The 24,691-nt window shown below is 36.9% G+C and overlaps 1 protein-coding gene across 1 annotated transcript in view; it reads right to left on the bottom strand.

The window, feature by feature from the left end:
* Positions 1-891: 891 nt before the first annotated feature.
* Positions 892-24,691, bottom strand: part of BBS9 (Bardet-Biedl syndrome 9) — a 308,094-nt gene continuing 284,294 nt past the window's right edge. The window contains exon 23 of the mRNA XM_069859823.1: positions 892-1,615. Within this exon, the coding sequence (XP_069715924.1) occupies positions 1,575-1,615 (41 nt within the window). The 3' untranslated portion in view covers positions 892-1,574. The remainder of the gene's footprint in view (positions 1,616-24,691) is intronic.

Below are 24,691 nucleotides of genomic sequence, written 5' to 3'. Positions count from 1 at the left end.
TTTATTCAGAGTTCTACCCACCTCAGTCCTAGAGGTATCAGAAGCCTTACCCAGTTCCCTGGTCACTTAGATGCATTAATAGCTAACATGTTGAAAAAGGCTCCATGAAAAAATGTTTATATCATGTTTACGGAGGCAGAGGTTTACTGAGTAGCAGATGCACAGGTGGTACAGAGCTGGTTTTGTTTTGGGGGTGGATGCAAAGTGGTTGAAAGTAGATATGGTAACAATGCAGGTTGATGGCTTACGACATCTTGAAAAATGTCATCCGCTTTTCATCCACAGATCAAATCTAGCACAGACTATAGCAACTGCCACAACCTCTTCTGAAACAGGACAAAGGGGAGTTGGAAGGACCTCTTCTACAGCTAGAACAGGAGTTGGTGAAGCCCTGTTGAGGAGACCAATAGGTGCATGGGATGCAGAGATGGCTTTTGTAATTGCATCCACCAGAAATTAAGCTGAAACCACTAGTGCTTTATGTATCTGTGATCCAAAAGACTGCAAATTGTATTTCGGTATGAACAAGCAATAGCCAGGAGATGCCTTATTAGAATACTGGGTTTTACACTTGACTCAGGTCTCGGTTATTTTTAGTTCTGAGTATCTTTTACTGATATCTCAACTCACTCTCAGGAACCCAGACATGAGCCTGAGGCTTCCAAACGCTAGGCCAAGGTCCTTCCAAAGGTCACCTCAGTTGTTGGGTGTTGCACTTCAGGCACCTTGCATGGACCCGACTTTTAGAAGGCAAATACTCAGCACTTTCTAAAAACCCAACCCTCAAAGCACCCTCCAACCGGATTAATAAAAATTAAGGCACTCAAAAATTGCTAGTTACTTTTGAAGATCTTACCCATAACTAGAACAAACTGGGAAGAAAAACAGAAATCACAGATAACCATAAAAAGATCCATGTGTTGCTGTGCTCAAGGTACCTACAGGGTAAACTTTATTCACATCCATAGTGACATAGTTAATGGCAAAAGGCTTTGCCCTTTATGTCCAGTAACCGTATTTTACTCTAGAGAGCAGGAGTCTGTGTAAGCAATGAGAGGAGGGCAAAAGGGTTGATGGATTACCAGTTTTTCTTCTAGTGGTGAATTCAGCTGTCTGGAATTAAGACTGTTAGTACAGGAGGAAACAAGATAGGTATCTTTTGTCAAAACTGTGATATAACAAATGTTAATATAATCTCAAAGGGAGGAATAGTTCAGAATATCTTTTTTAAAAAAAGATAAAACATATCCTGAAATAAAGGTTGCTTTTAACTATGTGTAAACAGTCTTTGATCAATCAACTGAACCCTTAGAAAGGGCTGATATATTGCAAAACATAACACAATACCACTACCACAGTTGGGTAAGTGCTTAAACTTTGCTCACAGAAAGGACGCTAGAAGATGGCAGGGAGACCCAACCAGAATTATTAGAATAGAACATTTTTGTATATATTAGCTCAGTCCTTTCCTTCCAGAAGCTGCAATCAGTACAGAGTAAAATGTTATGGTCCTGCTGCATTATAAATGCATTTGACATTAGATAGAAATTCCTCCTGAGGGTCGTCTTCAGCTTTCATGGCTTTTCTGCTTCCTCTGCTACATCCTCAGACAAACCTATAAAGCAGAAAAAAAGATGCTTAAAAATTCAGTGTACTTGGCAACTACATGTACTATATTGTTGATTCCATCCGTTTGTAAAAGCCTTGGTTATAGCTGGAGGAAAGAATTTATTACATGCAAAACACGATAAAAATGCATAACTTGCAAATTCAAGTACTCACAAGTTTAGAAAATATACAAAATTAAGGCAATAAGGGCATTTCACATCAGCTCTGTTATGCATATGATGGATGACACAGTCTAAGTTATAAAATCACAGACTACTTTTATATCAGAAAAAAATGACAGAGAAGAACTGAGCATATGATCTGAGACACAGTCACTCCAATCTACTTGCATTTTGCCTGCTTCTTTTTCTAGGTGGAACAAATTGCAACGCAATAGAAAAATCAAGCTCCAAAACCTCATTAACAAGGAGCTTATTTTATTTTTTATGTAAGACTAACCCCTGTATTGAAGATAAAGTTCTACAAGGAGCATAAGTCTCCTGCTTTCATATATCAGTTCAAGATGTGAATCCATCTTGGATCAGATATTAATTTTTGCAGTAATGAAGCTGACAGAATTGGAAAAGTGTGTAAAAACTTTTAAAAGTTGCTTAGGATATCTAGGGAGAAAAAGAAGAGTGGATAATCACACAAATTTGTACATGCACGTACTTGCATGACTTAAAGTGACTATTTAACCCTGAAGTTTCTTACATGTCCACTCTCAGTTTAGGTTGAAAACTACTTAACTTAAATCCTTTTCTAATGAATGTAAAGCAATCCAAAATAAATTAGCACCATCTCCAAATGATTTATGAACAATAATAAAAACAACACACAGCTTTTACTGGTTTTGGTGGGGAAAGGGGTTGTGGATTTTTTTTGTTTGTTGTTCTTTTTTTTTTCCTTTACAAGCACAGTCAGTGAAGTGAAATTATCCAGCACATCAGCAGAATAAAGTCTGACCAACCTAAACCACTGGTCACCTGTAAGCCTGACTGCCTTCATAATTATGTTCACAAAGAATTTAGCACCAACAATCTATATAATTTTAAAAGAACGTGCCTTCATTTGTATCCATGCAATTCCATGTAAACAAAAATAATCTAGATTTATTTTTCAGTTTTTATTCTATACTATCAATATTGTTTGGTGCATGGGGATTTCCATATTTACAATGATTATCATGGTTGATGGTACTAAACTGAACAATTTTTTTCTCAAACATTGAGACTGAAGGAAAGCATCAGTGAAGCTAACAGAGCAGGAGATCAAGGATAAAATCCCCAAGACACAAAAGACTAAAGCAGTAAAGTTTCAGCAACAGCTGGAAGCCCAAGGCTCCCAAGGGGCTAAGAAGCTCCTCTTACTGAAGTTTCTACCTTTTTTTCTTTTTAAAGATCAATTAAAAATACCATGTTAAGAGCTGACTTGGGTTTACAAAGGTCAGCCCTCAAATGGTAGTTCTTTTGTTCAAAACTCTTGTCACACAGCACATGCTGGGATGCCAAAGGGACCAGCAGCAGGTCCCATCTTGTTTCATTAATAATCCAGGGGAAGGAGGTAAGCAGCATGATAATGAAATGCGCAGATTATAAAACACCAAGATGAGCTACAAATGCTGGAAAGGAGAAAGAAATATTGCTCTAGGACTAAGAGATTAACAAGGCTGAGGCAAGATAAAAGGAGATACCACTTGAAATACTTTGTGGAAATTACAGTCTCAAACGCAAATACTTGCTGAGGAAAGCCCTGCAGAAGTAGCACAGTGGAAAAAGCTGTTAAAGACATGCATTTGGAGTGAAATACCCCATGTAGCTCAATGCAGTGTACAAGTCACTGCAGAGCTCACAGCTAATACTGCTCTTGACTATATAGCCTTGTTGAGATCACATCTGGAGTTGTTTACAACTCTGTACTACATAAAAAGATACTGGAGAATACCCTACTTTCCCACCATAAACAAGGAAAAGAGTTTGCAAGAATTATGAAACTGGTTTCTAAATATATTGAGACTGACTTCTTACAAATAACCCTTGAGTTTATTTCTACAAACTGCTATGCTAAACCAGGCAATGTGAATTGTTACTTACTTTCAAGCTCATGAAACACAGTGGATCCACTAAACCTAATGTGTTAACTCTAATTACAGGCTGGCAGAACTGAAGCAGTATAGCAGAATTTACTTTAATTTCACACAACTTTGCCTGACAGCACTATACGCAGCTATGGGGAACCAAGAATACTTCTGTCTGGATCAAAGAACTACCACATAAGTAAACTGTGGGAGAGGTGAGCTACCAGGTGAGGTACAGACTGCAGCTATTTTTATTGTGTAACTTCAAAACGGGAGGCAGTATGAAAAGATGGCTTGCAATAATCAGCTTTCCCACCTCTACCCTGTACTTTTTCAAAATGTGATATTTATTAGTCATCTAGGAGAACAACATAAATTTCACATCAATCTAATTGACACATGCTATATCATAGTAGATGAGATGACTAACATCAGAGAGCTTTCTCATCAGAATATTCTGACAAGCTTAGGCAGATGCTAAGAAATACAGGGTATGCACTTAAAAATTCTGTAGATTAAGGCACCTTTACCTTACTTCATCAGGAAAAAATTAAAAAAAAAAGCTTTTTCCATCCTTATATCCCCCATTATGAAGTTCTCAATGTTTCATTGATTGATCAGAAATAATATTGGAATTATTACTGGAATAATACTAACCTGAGCACACATTTCAACAAATGTATATTAAAAGGTTTACATCTCTATTTATCAATTATCAGTTATGAACTGGGAGGCTGCTTTTGGAAAAAATTGTGATAAGTTTTAACTCCTCTGCAACAGGCAACCCCAGGAGTTTTTGGAGGAAAGTTTTCAAAACTGAGTGAAAATATATGATTAAATTAATATTCTGATTAGTTACATGAGATTGCTCGTATCTGAGGTCAAAACCAGATTCCACCTTCAGTTACTTAAATCCCTCGAATTGGTTTATGTATGTGTCAATCAGAGCATGTTAGTGCCCTCATGAAAGCAGCTTCTATAAACAAAGACACAGAATACTTCAGTTGTGTTAATTTGCCTCTTGAAAAGCATGACTTAATGCATACATATCACTGAGTTACAGAAAGTTCATTTGTAGATCAAAATGTATTTTTGACTCTCAAAACCAGAAAGTTTGAAGAAAACCAGTTACACTGAAAGAAGCACTACAGACAGCTAAACCCCCTCAACTTTGCTGGAATTTTTATTCATGCAGCTAGAGGGAAAAAAAAACCCAACAAACACTTAAAGGGAGGGACGATATTTGAGCATGATGGCAGAAGGGAGGACATAAGCTTGTTTTCTCTACTCATAAATTGTTCACACAAAACACAATGGTGTAAGGTTTAAAGATCCTCAAATTAAACAATTAGGCAATGGAAGAAACTGCCCAGAGAGGTAGCTGGATATGAGAAGTTTGCAAAGATGTGGTAGATGAAATCCTAGTGGGGATTAGTGAAGAGGAACATATACAGGCTTTAAACTGGATGACCTAAAGGATCTTCTCCAGTCCTATCATTTATGCTGCTATGATTCATCCTAAGGAGAACATTTTGGACTCTTATGAATTACTGGCTGAGTTTCCTGGATACTATTGTAGATTAGTCTACTCTGAAGCCTGCATAAAACTAAGTCAAAGTTGGCTTTGAAGTGCTTGATCTACAATATTCAACACTTCCCAGTCTCTTTCATACAGTGACTCAGAAAAAGGGCTGTTGTAACAAGACAATCTGAACTCAAAATAACTTCTGTTAAGTTAGAGAAGGGAGGCACCCCTTTCTTTAGCTATTCCAAACTAAAAGAGGAAAAAACCCACCCCATCTCATGGCCTAATTGTCAATACTGCTATTTCTAGATCTGACATAAACCAGCTTTAGAACAAACTACAGCTTTAAAGTAACTGCTTTTCATAAAATTTTGGATCCAAAACTAAATGTTCCGAATCACCAAAGTTAGTAACTCTTCTTGCTTATGTTAACAAAAGATGACAGATTTTTCCCAGCACCTTCAAGTCACATTTCTGAAAGTCATGATCATTTTCTTTTTAAGAACTCCATTTATTCATTGCAAATAATTATCATTTTCATTATAAACTGCTTGAGGAAACACATACAGTTTCCTTTTCTTAACATGCACACAATCCAAAGGGTTTTTTCAGAAAGTTTAAGAAAGTAACATTGTCTTGCTTATTCCAAGCAAACTGACACAGCTTAGCTTGGAATGCAAAAGGGATTCGTGTAAAATCGTCGACTCCAATGCAGTACAGAAGATTGATCATCAGGACAGACAAGCTACAAACTTCCCTTCACTGTATTAACAGAAGAAACTGTACTTGACCAGTATTCTGTATCACTTTTTTTGGAACAATAATCTGAGAGTGAGTCTTACCACTGCCTCCCAAGTCACCAGTGAGTCACTGATCACTGCATAGATAATTTAAAAATTATCAGTTTTCTGTCTGAAAGGGGAGCGATGGTAGCTGAATGAGTTGGAAGCATGGACTGACTCATTCATTGAAGAACTGCGTAAACCAAATAAATGTGGTTTTTGTTTAGGAAGTAGTGAGACTGATAGTAAGGACTTCATTCAGTGAATTTTCCTTTGTCCTAAGGGACCATATACATCACAGGATGGATAATGTGAGACAACAGTTTCCATCACTCACTCTTAATTATGCCCCCTACTAACTGTAACTAACATGACAAGTCCCACCTATATGACACTATCAAGAGTTTAGTTTCTAAACTGCCACAAAATAGCAGGGGTAGAAGCTCTTACCCTGGCGATAGCAGAGTAATTCTCACAAAACTTAAAAAACCTTGCTAAAAAACCTGTAAGTGGTAGAGTTCAGACTCCTACATTTATAATATCGCAAAGTGTCTCTGCTTTCTTTAGGTCTGTCTTCTGCTTCATCTTTGGGAAATGCCCAAGATGTGCAATGTTTCTAATGTAAAATTACCAAATTTGAACATCAGGAAAAACATCCAGTGAGATGATCAAAAATTCCCAAGGCAGACAGCTGCTGCTTCTAATGACCCCAGTCACATATATATATAGATAGATATGCACACACACTCTCACACGCATATACACGCTGCTGGAATAAACACGTTCTCTAAGAAACAAGGAGCTGCCAAAACACTGAACCTCGCTTACGTTGATAGATAGCAAGAACGAGACAGAACAAGAGAAGTGGGATGCTGGTTAGTTTGAAACAATATAGAGCTCTGTAAACAGCACTCTAATAATAAAAATCCAAGTTCCATTCAGGAACAACAACAAAAAAAAAACCCACAAAAACTAATACAGAGCAAGTTAAATATTCTTGCAGGAAGAAAAGTTACTTCAAGAACAGTTATTGATCTGAAATGAAGTCGTTGATCAATATTGTGGGAAATGGAATTTTAATGAAGACAAGATTTTGGGTGAAAAATGCTTATTTTTTCCAAATACCTGGCTTATCTCAATCACCTATTAAATCATAGATATTTTTCTAGGAAAGCTTATATATTCTTTTGACAATTGATTGTTTTCACTTAGAGGTGATCACAATAAGGAGTCACAAATGGCACATTTCAGATGGAACATCTATTTCTTGCCAGGAAGTAAGACCTTAAAAACAAGTTTGTTTTTCAGTGGCCAAATCTCCCTTCTCTCTAATTGGCTATCAACCTTTGTTAGGGCAGCAAATTGATTCAGTGGCTTCTAAGGCAAACACACACAATACAAATCTAAAACTAAACTAATTACAGCCACAAAAATGTCAATGCTTCAATTTATTCTTTGTCATGCTTCTACTCAAAATCCTACTAATCTTTTGAGAAACGCTGTCTCTAATAATTTGCTGTCAGAAAAAAAAAAGGTATTTGGGCCATGTGCACTGAAATTAAGACAGATTACAAGATATTAAAAACACAGGGGGTTTTGCCCAGATATAACTCTTTGCTTTTTCCTGGGGAGACGTAATGCCATAGCAATCAGTCTTTTGCCTGCTTGATTTGTTGTGCTGTTTTGTTGACTTCCAAGACAGCCACACCAACCAGCCAGCTGACTATTAACAAAGCCTTTATCTTCACAGACAAGTAATCACCATGACAGTTAGCCAAAACTCCAGGGGTAGGTTAGCTTCAGGGTAAGATTTTCCACCATTTTCATATCAATGGCAGTGAATCCTACTCCTGGTGACAATCACCTAGTGTCTGCCTGCAGGAAGGTCTAAGATCAGTCACGGATATTTTATATTTATATATTATAGTTAATTTCTACTCCCATAGGTTGGCTGCAGCTCAGAATTGACATCTGAAGACCTACAACCTCCCTGCTGTTAGTATAACTACAAATGTTCCTCATCTGCCCATGTAACTTTAGCTAATACTGACGAAACTTCTCAGGTGAGATGATTTTTCTTACAAAAATGCAAGTGCAAGTCAAACAAACCTGGTCAAATTGGTCAGATTTCTGCTGAATTTACCAGATGAATTTGGCTAAAAAAAAAAGGAAATAAGTTCAGAATTTTTTATATTTTCAAAGTCTTTTGAATTTTCATTTCACACTGAAGTATTGCAAATAAACCTCTTTAAGTATAATGTTGGATATTAAGTCTAAGCAAAATACTTTATCTGAGGGGAATAAAGAAATCCGAATCAATTATTGGAGGTTTTCCCAAAATAACAAATTTTCTAGTTTCTTTGCCTTAAGTCAGAAACTTAAAAACAAGTTATTCATAAAGCTCTACTCTTGTTAGTGTGGAACTGTATCTTAAGTCAAAATAGTGCAGTTATCTTTTTAATATGCATGATATAATTGTAGAGTGAAGCTTTCGACACACTTAGCTACAATACATACATGCCAAGTATGTGTGGCTTTATCCAACACCAGTCAAACATAGAATAAAAAGTACATTAGGTTTATAGAAGGAAAGAAACCCACATCTTTTTACGAATAATGAATCTGATATAGACTTGCATTTAGGGCCTGTGCTGTGCTTCTGCAAGTTTATCTTGTATGGCCACAAAACAACTTAGTTCATACATAAACATCAGCTTCTCCAGTACAGATTTCCAACATTTTCTTCATAGCCTCTGGCACACATAAGCCTATGGCCCTTCAGTACCACAAAGACACAACAAAGTAGGAGAAATTCCAAAAGGAACAGTGTAAATAATTGTTTAATTTTGTGGAAAACATAACACAGTGGAGAAAGAGAATTAGGATAGCCAAAGGCAAAACAACATTAGGAATTTAAGGCAACAAAAATATAAACAAGGATCAAGAAGCTGAAGTCAAAGATGCAAATATTCAAGGCTGCTTTAAAATCACGTATTCTCCCAAGGGATATGGTGGAAGCCACATGGCCTAAGACATTTGAAAACTAGCACCACAATGAAGACAACGATTCTAGTGGTGTCAGGGAGATGGTCAAGTAGATATGACAGGAGTTTTCCACTTCTAATTCCTATTATGATACAACAGATCTGAGGTGCTACAAATTCCTAAGTGTTTTGTAATATTCACAGAGACATCAGCTTTTGCTTCCCATCAAGTATTCAGCAACTGAACATTCTTCAATATGTTACTCCTTTTAACAATGGAACACTACAGAGCAAATGATAAAATCACATTAAAAATTTCCAAGGATTCTTCTGGAAATAACATACAACAGGATTTTACCATTTGATGTCATTTTTCCTTTGGAGTCTTGTGGGAAAAAGATATTGGTAGACAGGCAGGTTTGAGGAAAAATGTGTTTAAAAAAACAAAGGAAAAGAATACTTCTTTGTAATACTTTCCGATCTTGAATTTCATACATTCCTTTTAAGCTACAGTATATGAGAAAAATGCTCTAAGAGTCCTTTTCCAAATGCAAACTTTTGATAAGTCTCAGTGTTGGCTTAAAGAAAACAAACAAAATAAAAAGAGCCTGTATTAATTTAACAGATGAAATTTCTTCTAAATGGACACATAACTCCTTTCTATTGCTCACCAAAAAATCTGTATCTGCTTGGGGGGGGTTTAGTTTGAGTGAGGTTTTCTTTGGGATTTTTTATTTTTTATTTATAAACCTTAGCTTTGAAAATGCAAAATGCTTTTGGGTCAATAGACAAGAAATGCAACAGCAGTTTGTATGTTTTATCTGATACATATTCTAAACTGTCTTAGTATCTCTCCGTACCAAAGACCTGTAATGCAATGCTCCTTATTCCCATTAGATCAATCTTGTTCTTTTAGATGGCAATTACTCCCTGCTACACCCCTGGATGTTTCCAGGCGTGTCTTGACCTTAGTAGCTATAATGCCAGTTTCAGTACTATGAACAAAATTTGTAAAGCTACTCAGATTTGATGATCTGGTTAAAGTTCCTTCAGGTACAAATCTGTGCGTTTATGAACAATGACTAGAAAGTTCTGGGCCTCCCAATCTCACACCAAAAATAGCAGACCCAGAGGGAGAGGAGCACTTTGCAGTACTAAGCGTTTTAGCACCTCCAGAAAGAGTAGTGGAAGTCAACATGCCTGCATCTATGGCTTGGAATTATAAAAGCAGCAGTTTTAAACGTATTATGGATTTTTCTCATGGGCTCAGGAAGCAATAAAAACTAAGTATATTCAGACTGCAGGAGAGCAATATAGCTTTCATCATTCTACGACTTTCTATGACTTTAGGGAAAACAGTCTCAACTTTTACAGACAGGCAATTTGGTACTACAAATTTTCAGGATACGTCACTACTATGAGATTCCAACAACAAATGCAGGTTATGCTCAAATTACTGTTTTCAACAAGAATGCTACTCAAACTAAAATTTTTCTTGTAAATGGTTTAATTACAGCACAACACAACTAACTGTCCTTATCACAGGGTTCTTATTGAACTGGACACTAATAATGCTAGGAAGAGCAAAATATTTCATTCTGGTGGTCACGTAATGTTAAGATTATTTCCTCATTGACTAATAAAATAAGTGCCTGAACCAAGTTAAGAAAGCAGACAGATAAACTAAATCAGAAAAAGCTGAAATCTAATAAGGTAAACAATTTCCAGAAAATACACTGAAATACAGTGAGAAGGAGATCCTTAGTTGTGCAGTGTTTCAATTTATCAATTGCTTCATAGTTCTTTCCAAGTTTGGAAGAAGTTTAAATAACATAAGTGGCTTAGAACGTTCAGAAGCAAACCGCTAAATCCCAACATAGTTAAAGAGTATGCCACAAATAGTTAAAAAAAGGGTCCTTGATTTAAGGTCCGGTACTGTGAGTGCTTGCTGTGGTTTATGCATAAATAATTCCACTGAACTTAAGGAGTCCTACAGGAATTCTCAACAATGTAAATGCTTGCAGAAGCAGGGCTTAATTTTCATATTATAGCATTTTTAAGCTGCTAACTGATTTTCTCTTTCTATTCTGATATGATAGCATGATATTATCAATTAAATATTATCAATTAATCTAAACAAATAATCTTTCAAAGTATGAAATTCCAGTTTCCCAGACTCAGCTACTGTGTATAAATAGTGGAGAAAGATCTATCTTTGGAGCTACTTTACTTCTACTCTGCCTTTCAATCCCTGAGACAGCTTAAACACAGTTCAGTCACGCTTGAAGATAACCTACCTGATGGAGGAACCTCACGGGCTTCTTTATACACTGATTCAACTTAACGCTGTTCTATACTTGATGCGTGCAGGATCCATAAGCCTGAGCTTGCAGATATTATCTATGCTACCATTAACTGTCTTTATTTATGTAAGCAATAACATGACATCGAGGTTTTCACAAGCCACCTTGAAGTCGTGAAAGTCCTCAACAATGTAGATCTGCTCCTGCTGAACAGCTTATGGGTCAGAATTTTAAGACCCAAGTTTACCAGCTCAGAGAGTAGCCAACTACTTACGCATGACACTTAATAAGCTCCAATTCCAGCTCAGAAAACTGTCTCCAGTCACTTAAGCATATAAACAATTGAGATCAGTAGAACTGAATGCACCATGTATGTGTTCAAGTTACTGATGTAAGTTGGGTACATACATAAGCACTACCTTAAGGAATCCACGGATAACCTTTAATGCTTTCTTAAATAATGTCCCACAATTCTCTGATGCTGCTATAACACATTATTTCAACCTATAGTCCAAAAGTAGTGATATCAATATATTTATGTATTTCAATATTTCAAGCTTAAACTTGCTAGAATATTGATTTTGGAAATTTTTGGATTTTTTTTTTTTCAAATCTTTGAAACATGACAGTGAGTTTGTGTGTATTTTTTTTCCTTTTCTCTCTCTCCCTTTTAAATTTTCCTAATGATCTCTAAAATTCTGCATAAAAGAACTGTGATAAAACAGAAAATAAATTTTAAAAAATCTACATTATCGTTCTGAATGAAATATAAAATGCTAATGAAAATGCAAATGCTCATTTAGTAACAAAAAGGAAATTAGCTTTTTTTAGAAAAATGTTTTGCATTTTACTGTGTAGATGGTGACACCACCCAAGGAAATATCTAATCATTTATTACATTTAACTCAATGCAATTTTGTTTAAAACTTTCTTAGGAAATAGACGCTTTTCTGTCTACAATGTGCTCTCAAAGGAGTCTCTGCTTTTACACATGGCATTTCTGATCTCTCACTGCAGGAGAGCGTTACATTAAAAGTTCACAAAGAACTCCAAATGCTCCATTGGAGCCTCTAAAGGTGACAGTTTGGCAAAAATGGAAAGAGAGATAAGTTACTGAGAGAGATTCTGTTGCAGCACAAGTGAAATCTAAATACAGTAGAAGGAGATCTGTTAGAATGTAGACATAGTCCCACTGTGCCTGCCCATTATCTGCTTCTGCTAGGATCTTGCCACAAGCCAGATGCTATTCCTTTTCTCCCAGTGCATTCGCAGTTTAGAGGTCTTGTTGCTGTAATCAGGGATTCTATTGGAAGAAAGGCAATATATATCATACATAAGATGTTTCGAAAGGAGCTGTGAGTCAAGGTAAAGATGATTTTTGGTTTTAACCCTTACTTGGAATGGTGTGTAAGAGCGTTTCGGATCTGTCATTTCATGAAGTCATGGTCTACAGCCCATGAAACCACATTAAACAGAAAAATAAACATCATCCTTACAGTATTTTCAGCTAGAGGTGCAAAGATTACTATCTGCAGGAAATGGGCTAATAGCACTACATGACTGTGAAAGTGTGAAAAACCCTCATGCAATGTGCAATGACGCATGAAGATGAGAAGCAGAGGATCAAATTGTAGTTTTAACAATATTAAACTATAGATGATGAACCAGAAAACAGTAAAATGTATGAACAGCAATGTAGTGAAGTTAAAGTAGCATCTTACCCTTCTCTCATGCCTTTTGGAAGGCAGTAACACAGAAGCACTTCTGAAATAGGTCCAGGTATTAGCATCTCATTTAATGGGTTGCAGCAAGGACTACCAAGTAGCTCAAGAAGAAAGTTCCTTTAAGCATGGTGGAATAGTGTTCTGGCTCTCACTTAACATGGCCAGATCCCCTCCACCCACACAGCAGAATTCAAATTGTGCTGTCAGAAATAATATTTGCCTGAAGGATTCCACAGGCATTACCAGACTGAGTCCCTGTGTAGTAGCTTGGAAGCAAGTTACAGATTTAAAAAAGAATGAGCTATTCTCATATTTATGACACATCATGCATGGGATGACAAGTTAAATGACCTCATGTTTGTAAAATTGAACTGGATCCTACTGAGACCTATCTTCAGAGATGCAACACCACCAATTCCCACTCAAGCCAAGACTGTTTTGAATGACTTCCTAGAAATACTTCTAATATTTCTTTACCTTCCATATTCCAGGATCAAAACATTCTCTTCCTTTATTCTTTTCCTTAAATCTAATCTAGAAATTGCCTTATGTGCATACAAAATGTCTCTCTTCCAGGAGAGACAGAAATATATAAGGAGAATGATGAAGTTTGAAAATGGCTTGAAATAAATCATTTATCTTTGTGAGATATTCCTCTGTCATTTTGACATACTGAGCTCTATGACTGGACTCAATGATCTTAAAGGTCTTTTCCAACCTAAATGATTCTATGATCAGTGCAATCTATCTCAGACTCTGGGCGAAGACTTTTGTAAATGCAAATAAATGATTTTAATTAATTTAATTGGCTGATAGAAATAATACAAGGCTCTACCATATTTTCTTTAAAGGCATGTGCTCATTCGTCCACAAGGTACATCATCTTCTTTTTTAATCAATGGGTACTCAAGTCATGACAGGAACTGCACTGGGCTTTGGGGTGGGAACAAAAAGTGACACACACAGCTCAATGTGATTGTGAGTCAACTGAAGCCATGAGTCAACAGCAGACTGTTGCTGATTGACTCTGCCTCACCAGTAGGTGTTACTTGAGCCATTAATGCAGATTGCTGCATGGCTGTAGGGACATGCACGCCTGCCAAGGTACATAACAAAATATCCAAACCAAACTGAAATTTGCCAGATTTTGAAAATAACAGGTAACACCCCACTCTGTATCTGCAACATCATCCAAAGTAATGTTTGGGAGAGCTGACCGCAACCACACCCATCCCTATGTCTGCACTACAGCCTGAAGGTTTTTCATTGATGGCCACTGCACTTAATCATTCAAAGTGATGCTTGGCTATTTCATTGCTGTGATTTAATACAGTAATAACAATAATCCAGACTATGCTTAAACCACTCACAGTACTTCCAAAACTGTTTATTAGCATTGGCTTCTGCTTTACCAGCTATTTTCAACACCCTTAATACTGAAGTTCCTCCTCTGGCACCCCTGAGAAGGCCAAGACTATGTGAAAAAGGCAGCCTTATTTTTTGTTTGACTGAGTATTTGATAACTGCACTTAACAGTTTATTTATTTAACCTCAGCTCAGGCTAAAGCCATCTAAAATGCCCTGTGCATTGTAACTTTAGGTCCAAGACAGAACTGAATACAGAACATGGTCTCTTTCATCTCTCTCTTGAAATTCAATAGCTCGCTTTCAAGGCTATCATTTAATAATCCTATCCTTTTATTGCAATCATAGTCTGAAAATGCAGGTCCCCATGCTCAAGATCTCCAAGCAGAGTATCAGACGTATTAGACTGAGGATTTCTGTCACGCATTCACCGAATCTTCTCTTTGAGCGAGTACTTTCCAACTAGCAACTGAAACTGTCTCTGAAGACCCTCAGAATGGAAAGCTCACCACTGGCAGTCTATTCGATTTTTTCTATACAAATAACACTTTCAATGGACCAAAATGACTTCTTTCTTAATGTGTGAATTTCATCCTTCTTAACATTATAATTCACAGGAACTGAATGCATAATTTAAGACTTACATCCCAACAGAAGTCAATGTTTTACCAAGAAGTCATTAAGATTGCAGAAAGAAAAAGGCAATTCCCCTTAAAAGTAGGTTTTGTTCAACAGGCAAGGCACAAGAGCAATATACAACAAAATATCTCACATTTGCTTTCTGAAAAATGATATCAGACTGTTTAATGTATGCATTTATGATGATACTTCTATCAAAGTTTCCATAAAACCTACACAACTGTTTGTCTACACAAATACATGAAAAGCAGAAATATGCAGCCTTTCACCTATTCACAATATGAAAGAACAGCATTTCTCTACCAGATTTTTTTACTGTAAATCAAATGCTCATAAAAACAGTGCAATTGAAAGCAGGTGGGACACAGCACAAGGGTTTCTCGTCATTCTAAACATATAGTTCAGCTCAATCAAATAATAAAACCTCTATGCTTATTCACTCTTGTACTTTTCTTAAAGCTAGGCCACTCAATTGTGCCAAATAATATGTTGTCCAACTTGGACTAAACTGAGAACACTAAGCTCATTTTCCTAGTGAGCTGTGCTGCATTTGTATGACATCTACATTACAAACAGACACTATCTATAAGAAAGAAAAATAAAACTTTCTAAAGTCAGGACTGTTTCAGTTTGTTTTTTTTTTATTGCTGGTAAAATCTTGAAGGATAATATACTTAAGATTAACACTTCAGAAGAACATTATTACCATGATGTAAATATACCCCCATGATCATATATAATTAGGTAGTCATGTACATACATATATTCACTCTGCCAAATTCTGCACTATCGCTATTATTTATATTTGATCTGATAGCTGGAAGACACTCCTCAGTCCATTTTCTTTAAAACTGTAAACAGTAGATAGCATCATTCTTTACACTCATTAAAGATTAACAAGTTGCTAACAAAACTTTTACTACATACATTTTTTGTTAACTTAAAAGTAAGATGATAAAAGTGTAGCTTGCATCTCATTATGCTGAATTGTAACAGTGAGAAAGAAAAACAAAGAAGATAAAGCAGGGGTTTACACAATAAATCTGCCGATAGCTGAACTTGTTGAGATAAAATAAAGGCTATAAATCAACTTGAAACAGTAGGAATTATTAAAAAGATCAGGTAATCTCTTGGTGTCTTCCTTTCCTATTTTCATAATATTTTAAATCTGGCTTGTGGCTGGTATCAAACACTGAAATGAGGAATGACAGTAACAACAGTTTTTCCTTTGAAATATGACTTCCCAAGGAGTGGAACTGTCACCCAAATTTGAAAGGCAATTCTTGAGCTCTGTATATAACTTTGAAGAGTCAAGAGGCCAGAATAATGAAATCAGAATTTTAAGTCTGATTGTCAGTACTTGTATTGGACAAATATACATACTCTGAACCATGCAAAGTCTGTCATTGCCACTCAGTTCTGGAAATGGAATGCTCGCTTTATGGAAAATGTTACTATTTGCTGTAGGTTTTCATACTCAGCCATACCAAAATATGGAAACATAACAAAGAATATAACTTTTCACTAAGTTTAAAGTTAACAATGGCACCATAAAACAAGCAGTGGTTATGAAGAACAACAGAAATGATAATGTCTCATTTACAATCCTGATTCCTATTCCTTATTTATGTCAGATTTACATACTACTTCTCCCACAGTTTTCCCAGATAAATCCACCTATGTTCCTTCTCATCTCACTTCAGAGTACCCTTAGCTACCCTTCATATCCACTAACTTCCTCCTGAGCAAGAGCCGCAAATTAGGCTGGTTTTGAGGTAAATGTGTACTTATTCAAAATCATATCAAACGCAACAGGTAACTGTTAAATTCCTGATTGAGCTTTCCCCTCATAATCTGAACATTTCCTTTACACCCATCTAACAACTTAATGATTTTTTTATGAAATTATATGTTTTTTGAGATGTTTATCTCTCTCTGAAGCAATTCAGATACTCCATGGGAGTGCAACAAGGGTAGGGAGAAGAAAAGGAGACATCTAGTACAATTACATAAGGTTTCAAAGCAGATTGAAAATGAAAGGCATTATTGTTAGATACAAAGTAACTGGGCATAACTAGACATTTTAAATTACAATTTTGGGAATTCCAGTTCAATAAATATAAATGTCCCATTTCAAGATGTCCAATTGCTTCATGCCAAATAAAAGTTCATGCATTTTCAGCTTGGTTTCCTGCAATCCATCTGACACGCACTGAAGTTGTGCAAAAATCTTTACATAAACTAATTCATTAGAGAGGAAAAAAAGGCAATATTGTTGATTTTCCTTGGATAAGAGTAGCTTTAAATGAGAAATTTTGGAGAATCAAAAACCACTCAAAATGAAAAGCCCACACCCTGACATTTAATTATATACTCTACTAGGAAAACAGTCTATAAGGAAGCACTTCTAAGTTAAAGGCTTGTATTAATTTAAAAAATAACCCTATGATATATACCACCAGTTAGCTTTATAAAATGCCATATGTTAAAAAGCAAACATAATTAAAAAAGCAGGGTGAATTCAATACCTCTAAAAATGCCTGCCCAGTTGTACACGTTCTGTAGAAAGATGATACTGAAATCTGCATAATTTGAAGGGCTAAAGAAAATGCCCTTTAAGTGGAGATACCGTATTTTAGCCCTGGGTTTCTGAGGAACAGAAAACGGGGCTCATTAATGCAGGTTCTGTCCCATGCAGGTGTGATCTACATGCTGGCAGGACCCCAGCAGATACCTCCAAGCACATGTATAAACTCAGTGCCAGTGCTGAACTCTCCAGTGCCTGCCCTGAGCACAGATCTGCTGGCCTGCACGAGAAGTGACTAAGAAAGGTGTAAACCTCCTTCACACCTTTCTGGCCTTGGACCTTTCTCAAGGCATGGAGAAGATTTCTATGGAACTGGTGGAAACCAATATTTTTGTGGGCTGCTGCCCACAGAATAAAAAAGATGACAGGAATCCACGTTGAGAGCACTTCTCAATAAGGGTTTGCAAAAGCAGATGCTTAGTTTCAAAAGGAAATATTCAGTAATAATTATAGTAACATGTAACTATTTTTACACATAGCTCTGGATGAAGTACTGAGGTAAGGGCCCCATCCTCACAAGGATAAGAACGATGGCGGATTCTTTCAGGAGGTACCACACAACCCTCAAGTGCGCCACCAAAGTGACTCTTTAATGGAACACTGGGGAAAGGAAGACGTGGTTATGTGTCTGGCACATGCACACCAAACACAGAGTACCTCTGTGCTGGAGAAACTCTCTATTTGGAACCCCCCCCAAAAAAAAAACCAAAAAAACAACCTGCTGGAGCTAAATCCAGCAGAATTTGACTATTTTAAAGGAATACCGTGTATTATTAAGCAATCTTTAGAATCCTGCTCCTGACTAGGGCACACTGCTTAAGAAAACACGACATGGCAACATGAAAACATGTCCCAGCAACCTTCACCATTCACAGATTTTAAAGATCAATAGGGCTTAGACTATTATAATCTCAATACAATCATCTAGTTGGATGCCTGGAATAATACAAAATATAGCATTTCACCCAATAATTTACTCAACAAGCTTCTAACTTCAAGTTGAGCTTTTTGATATAAAAACTTTAAGTGACGAATGAATTACATCTGTAATGAAGTTCATACCCTCTGTCTAAAATTTGTCCCTTGTTTCTAGGTCCAAATCTTTCTTACTTCTGCTTCCAACCACGTACATATGCAATACATTGGCTCTAAAATCATTAGCTTTTTTTTCTTTTTTTTTTTTATCTACTTTACATCAAGCAAAACACAGGAGGAAGTAAAAAAATAGCTGTAATATGCACATTACAGAGCATTTCATCTCATGTCTAGTGTCATACAAAGTAAGAGATAATGATCTTGAACATAACACACATTGTCTACTAGAATTGTCATTGCTTGGATAGCGAATTCAATTTGCCAGTACTGGAAGGATTAAGTCTAGGTAAAGCACATATCTGAGCAAACTATGCTTAACGCAGATAGCTTCCCCATTTGTCAGGGAACATTTATGGAATGACAGAGACAGAAATGACACTCACTACACTCTACACTTCTGCAGTTTCAGCAGATTCTTCTCCACAGGATACATAATAGTCTGGTAGACTTTTCTCTCTTTTTTTCAAAGTCTGTTTAAAAGCCAGACGACTTACGCAAAAAACTTTGCTTTAATAAGTCATTCTACTCCCAGATAATTTTCTTCACAAAACAGCGGTACATTTTTTTAAAACAAATTTGCTTCTCTTGTCATAACTATGGAATAGGGGCTCAGTCCTGTGTGGTGTCTGAGTCACTGGAAGAGTGGAGTAGAGATGCTGAGGGTCTTGGCAAATTGCATCTGTGTTTTATAAAATAAAAACTTGTGCCCTGCACATCGAAACTTCATGCGAGAAAGGTCCCTACCAATTAGGACACTGATGTTTTCTTCAGCACAAAGCACTGTCAGACATAATTCCCCAGAAACCTTCAAACTTTAGTGTCATAACATGGTAACAACAGTGGAATAAGCTTCCTGTTAAGAAAGGTTCACACTTAATCAATAAAGAAGAGATTGTGAAGCTCTGAGGAGAAGCATGTAGAGAGATCAAGACAAAGGGGACATTAATTCAGTGTCCTAAAGCTGCCACTTGAGCACAAGGTAGGAAAACAAGTAGTATGGCAATGCAGTTGTACCAAATTGCATCAGTACTGTAAGAGGGAAAGGGAAGGCTGCAGTTTTATACCATTTCTGAACTAGGGGTGGTTCCTTCCTCACCTCTGGTGGAGAACACTGTCCAAAGACACAGTGAAATCTTCTGTCAGGTTTGCAACATTAAATGGCACACAGGAACAGAACAATGCAAGTCGAAACAGAGCTCTCTATGGGACACTGTCTGAGCTGAGGTAGCAGAATTCAAAGTGTAAACACAAAATTTCAGAAAAATATCATTTTACCATGTTCATCAGCAAACCAAGAACAATACCAGGAACACTGTTACATCCACACCTACGTCATCTTTTACTAAAGCCTCAAGCCCTAAAGCCATTCCTGGCAGCTGCTCTGCAGAAGGTAGTATTACAGACTAAAGACAACAGTTTTGTAATTCACACATACACAGACACTGGGACCAGGATCTCTGATTGGGTCATGCAACTGAAAATCAACAGGCTACTGTTGCTTTGTTTCTAACCACTTCCTGACTCTAGGTTAGCTGTTTAGTCTTTCACCACCTGGTTTGTATTTGATTTGCAAAAATAAAAATAAACAATCTCCCCCAAGGATCAACAGGAATATTGAACAGTATGCAGTTTGTGACCAAAGAGGCTAGAAGCTGAGGCAGTACATTCTCTGGTACCTAAGCCACAAGTCAGACTGGTTGCCAGCTAAGCCAACATTTCTGGTTTGAAGCATCTGCTGAACTCTCTCAAACAATAAGAAAAAGATTTGGTTCCATCACTGAAATAGAAACCCAAATTTAAGAACGGCTGTGTAAATAAAGCGGAAGCTCATTCAAAACCAGTGACCCAAAGGCCAGTTATTTCTGGAACTGACCTGAGAAGAGGTCTTAAAGTTTGAAGGTATTCAATTCTACTGATTTCCTTCAATATAAGGCATACAAAGAAATAAAAATGGATCTAAAATACAAAAATTAAGAACAAACTGAATTTTTATTCAGATGCTTCTCTGTGGATAGATTTTTTTTTTTATTTTATTGTTAACTTTAAAAGGCATCTACTGAATTAAATCCTATTATTTTCTAGTAAATAATATTGTATTTTTATTGCATATAATTGTATATAATACTGTAATATCCTAAATATTTTGTAAATAAGTCAGTCAATTGTAACACTTTATGGTTGTTTCATCTCTTTTAATTTTAATTTATCCACTTTTAATTAACTTTGGGATTAGTTCTTCCTGTGCAAGTAAGCTTCAGGGTTTAAGTAAAATCTATATTTCAAATGCCTGTTTCAAGTTGCTAACGTAGCACGCTTACTTAAAAATACAACTTGTCCATTGAGCAAAACTGAATAAATGCATTTGAAAGTTCTGTGTAGAACCTAAACTCTTAAACGAGCTCTGGGCTACTCAAATCTCAGTGAAATTTTAGTATCATTATATTCCTTAGCATTCTTTTAGCATGGTGATGGGAACTTAAGAAGAATCAAACAGAGATACCATCTGCCTCCAGAAAGTATACAGCAAGCACATTTCATTCCCCTTGCAAGCTGCACAGTTAACACCCAGTGCTGGCAGTAGGGCAGGGTGAGAAGAGGAAGGATTGCTTCTATTGACCACTTTCCTATTTTCTTATGCCCCAAACCAGCTGAACATCTTGTTCCCCATCTACCAATTTTAATTCCCAATTAAGCAATCTGCATAGAAATATCTGTTCTCTGGCAATGACTACAGTTATTTTCACGCTGAATGGGAGAAAAATTTAAAAAAAAAATAAAAATCTGTTGAGTTGCAATTGTACATGCTCACATGTTGCCAGTACTACAGAATTAAACCAGGCAATCATTCACATCTCTGCTTAACTTTTAGCATACATATATTTCCAGTTAATCATTATCCATTTTTTCAGCATAAACTGGGTAACTCCTGCTTCTCTTTTCCTTTTGTGCCTTGTGTTTCTGCCTAAATCCAAACGTTTCTTTACCTTTAAGAAAAAAATCTTTCAAAATGTACTTGGATAAAAGCACAAGAATGGCATAAAATCTTACTCAGCCCAATAGCCACCTTTTGATAGCAACCCAAAGTAGATACTTCAGTAGTGTGCAAAAAGTAAAGAGCAAATACAAAATTATGTCTAACTTCCTGCACTCCACAGCTGCAAAGTTTCCTGCGCTAGAAGTCAGTTTTACACTTTTGTAGCTAGTAGCTCTTAACTGATTTTTCTTTCATAAATTCATCTAATCATTGAAGCAATTCGTACTTTGGGTTTCCACAAGATCCCATGGGAAGGTGTTTTACAATTTATATGCCATGTAGTCCCCCCCTTTTTTAACTTGCTGCCTGATATTTTATTGATATTTTCACAATTTTAGTATTTTGAGAACCATTGAACAATCCCTCCCAACCTCCTCCACAGCATTCAAGGTTTTCTATGTCTCCATCATATCATCTCATGCCTCGTTCACCTCTCTTCTATTCTAGAAAATGCTACCATGATGCATCTTGTCTTTAGCTTAAAATTTGTCCTTGGGATCCACCTCCTCCCTCTTCTTTGCCTTTCTTATCTACATGGACTATGATCAGTATCTCACCCATTCACTAACAGATTCTCTATATGTCTTACTAAGTTTATCACATCTGCACACTGATCTCCTACCTCAAGTAGGAATTTGTCCCTCTGGTCAAGCAGTCACTGCTCAATGAGTTGCGTTTTATTTTTTCCTGTTTTCTCAGTTCCAGAAAGACTTCCAGTCACATATTCTTCCCTCCAGCTGAAGGAGTGGGAGAAGATAGCATAGGTGCAGACAAAATTTCTGTTTGTGAAAGGCCCCATTGTTCAAGCAGGTGAGAGACACCCGATACTGAAACAGCTAGACTGGTTTCTCGCACCCTTTCAGACACCAGGCCTCCACCACTGCCCCTCAGGTGCCAAATTCCTGACAGCAGAACGTCCTCATTCATGAGTGTCACAAGTACAAACAGAACTAACTAAATAAATAGGATTCATAAGTGAACCTAATCCCCAAACTGTGACAGAAGCCATTTAAGTAATCCCTTATCTGTCAGGGCTGTGTTCCACTTCCTCTGCACATTCCCCACCTACAAGGGCAGAGATGAGTAGAGTAGTTCAGTTGTGGGAAGATGCTGGCATGGAAGGAAGTTCCAGCTGAGCTTATAATAGAAACCACCTGCCTCCTGGTTAAGACAGAACAGAATTTCTCATTATGTTCCCTCTATACTACCTACTTACAAGACAGAAGATTTTCAACGTCATGTTAAAAAAAAAAAAAAAGAGAAGGCAGTGTAGAAAGAAAAATTTATATGAAGTTAAAAAAAAATAAAGAGTACTTTTTTTTAATTGGTACACTTAACATCTCGGTGAGTTACTGAAACAAGCCAGACATAACTGAGATGCAAATCATGAGAAAAGCAGAACTAGAAAGCTAAGTGTTATTACAGTAATTTATTTCTATATCAAGATAATGTCACCATTGCAGACAGTGAGAAAGAAATTCCTCCTGCTTTCAAGTGCCAGTGTGTTGCTGACCAACAAATGTCTTAACTCAGGTTCTCAAACCAAGTACTGAGCAGCACTGGTATTTGTTCCTTCTGTCCCTTCCCCTCTGTCCACCTTAGTTATGTTTTCTAACCTAGGTAAAAGTCATGCAGGCCATGTTGAAAATAAAAGTTCCATAAACTGCAACTTTTCAAAGCAAAATAACCACAAACAAGTACATTGCAGCAATGGGAAAAGTGTCTAAGGCTTTGGTAAAAGCTGGTTCAATGCATAAGGAGGAATTTCTTCACTATGAGGGTGATGAGGCCCTGGCCCAGGTTGCCCAGAGCAGTGGTGGCTGCCCCACCCCTGGAGGTGTTCAACGCCAGGTTGGATGGGCTTTGGGCACCCTGATCCAGTGGGAGGTGCCCCTGCCCATGGCAGCAGGGTTGGACCTGGATGATCTTTAAGGTCTCTTCCAACCCAAACTATTCTATGATTCTATGATTCTATAAGCTCAATTTTGAAAGCAAAATATAAAACAGCTACCAGAAACAGCAGTCCATCTTTTTTTTTCTTTTGCGCCACAGCATAATTTGAAAGGAAAAGTGTAGCTCATGCTATGATCCCATTAGATCTTACAAACACAACTGGGATGGACCAGTACAGTACTTGAATGATAAGATTCCAAAGTAAAAGATGCCAGTCCACCACTGATGACAGAACAGATTAAATGCTCCACTCCTTAAACCAGTATCAAACTATCGAGGCATGAAAGTAACACAGACAATGTTTCTTAGAGGGGATACCTCATTGACTTGAGCATCACAGCACTATGAGCCAAGTCATGATTGGGCAAAGATCATTTCAGAGGACCTAAAACCAAGTTCCTAGGCCCTCACAGCCATCAAAAAGATAGTGGAATGTAGCCTAGAACTAAGAAGGAAAGTTACAAACAGATATGCTGTCTAACAAGATTCACCTTGCGGTCTCAGTGGGATACAGTATTTTCTTCATGCTCTCTCCTGAACTGTTGTATAGCATTGCTATGTACTATTAAATACTTAACGCATTCCACCCCAGGGGTGGCTCCGTTTCAGTGCTGGGTGAAGTGATCCTTATTTAAACATTACTTAGCTCACAGGAGTGCTGTGAAACTTAATTAAATTAATGCCTGTAAAGTGCTTTGAGGTTCTCAGATGAAAGGTGCTATAGAAATCCAAAGTACTAATCGTGTTTTTAAGGACGGGTGAAGCAATTCAGATAAACTAAAAAACCTACATAGATATTCCCTCAAAGGAAACTTTTTTTTTTGCAGCTCCAGTTGACCTATTGGATTTTTTTTTTGTTTTAATTTTTTTAAGATTTTTATAATACCTGACTTTAACTTCAATTGGAATAACCGTTTTACAACTACAAACAAAGCATAATGCTGCCTCATTCATATTCTGCTTCTTAACTCTACCTGTCCTTAAAAAGGCACTTTCAGTACTTCAAACAACACTG

The sequence above is a fragment of the Phaenicophaeus curvirostris genome, chromosome 6 (genome assembly GCF_032191515.1).
Source record: "Phaenicophaeus curvirostris isolate KB17595 chromosome 6, BPBGC_Pcur_1.0, whole genome shotgun sequence".
NCBI classification, from domain to species: domain Eukaryota; kingdom Metazoa; phylum Chordata; class Aves; order Cuculiformes; family Cuculidae; genus Phaenicophaeus; species Phaenicophaeus curvirostris.
Note: the sequence above shows the minus strand (reverse complement) of the source record. Positions and strands in the feature narration are given on the sequence as shown.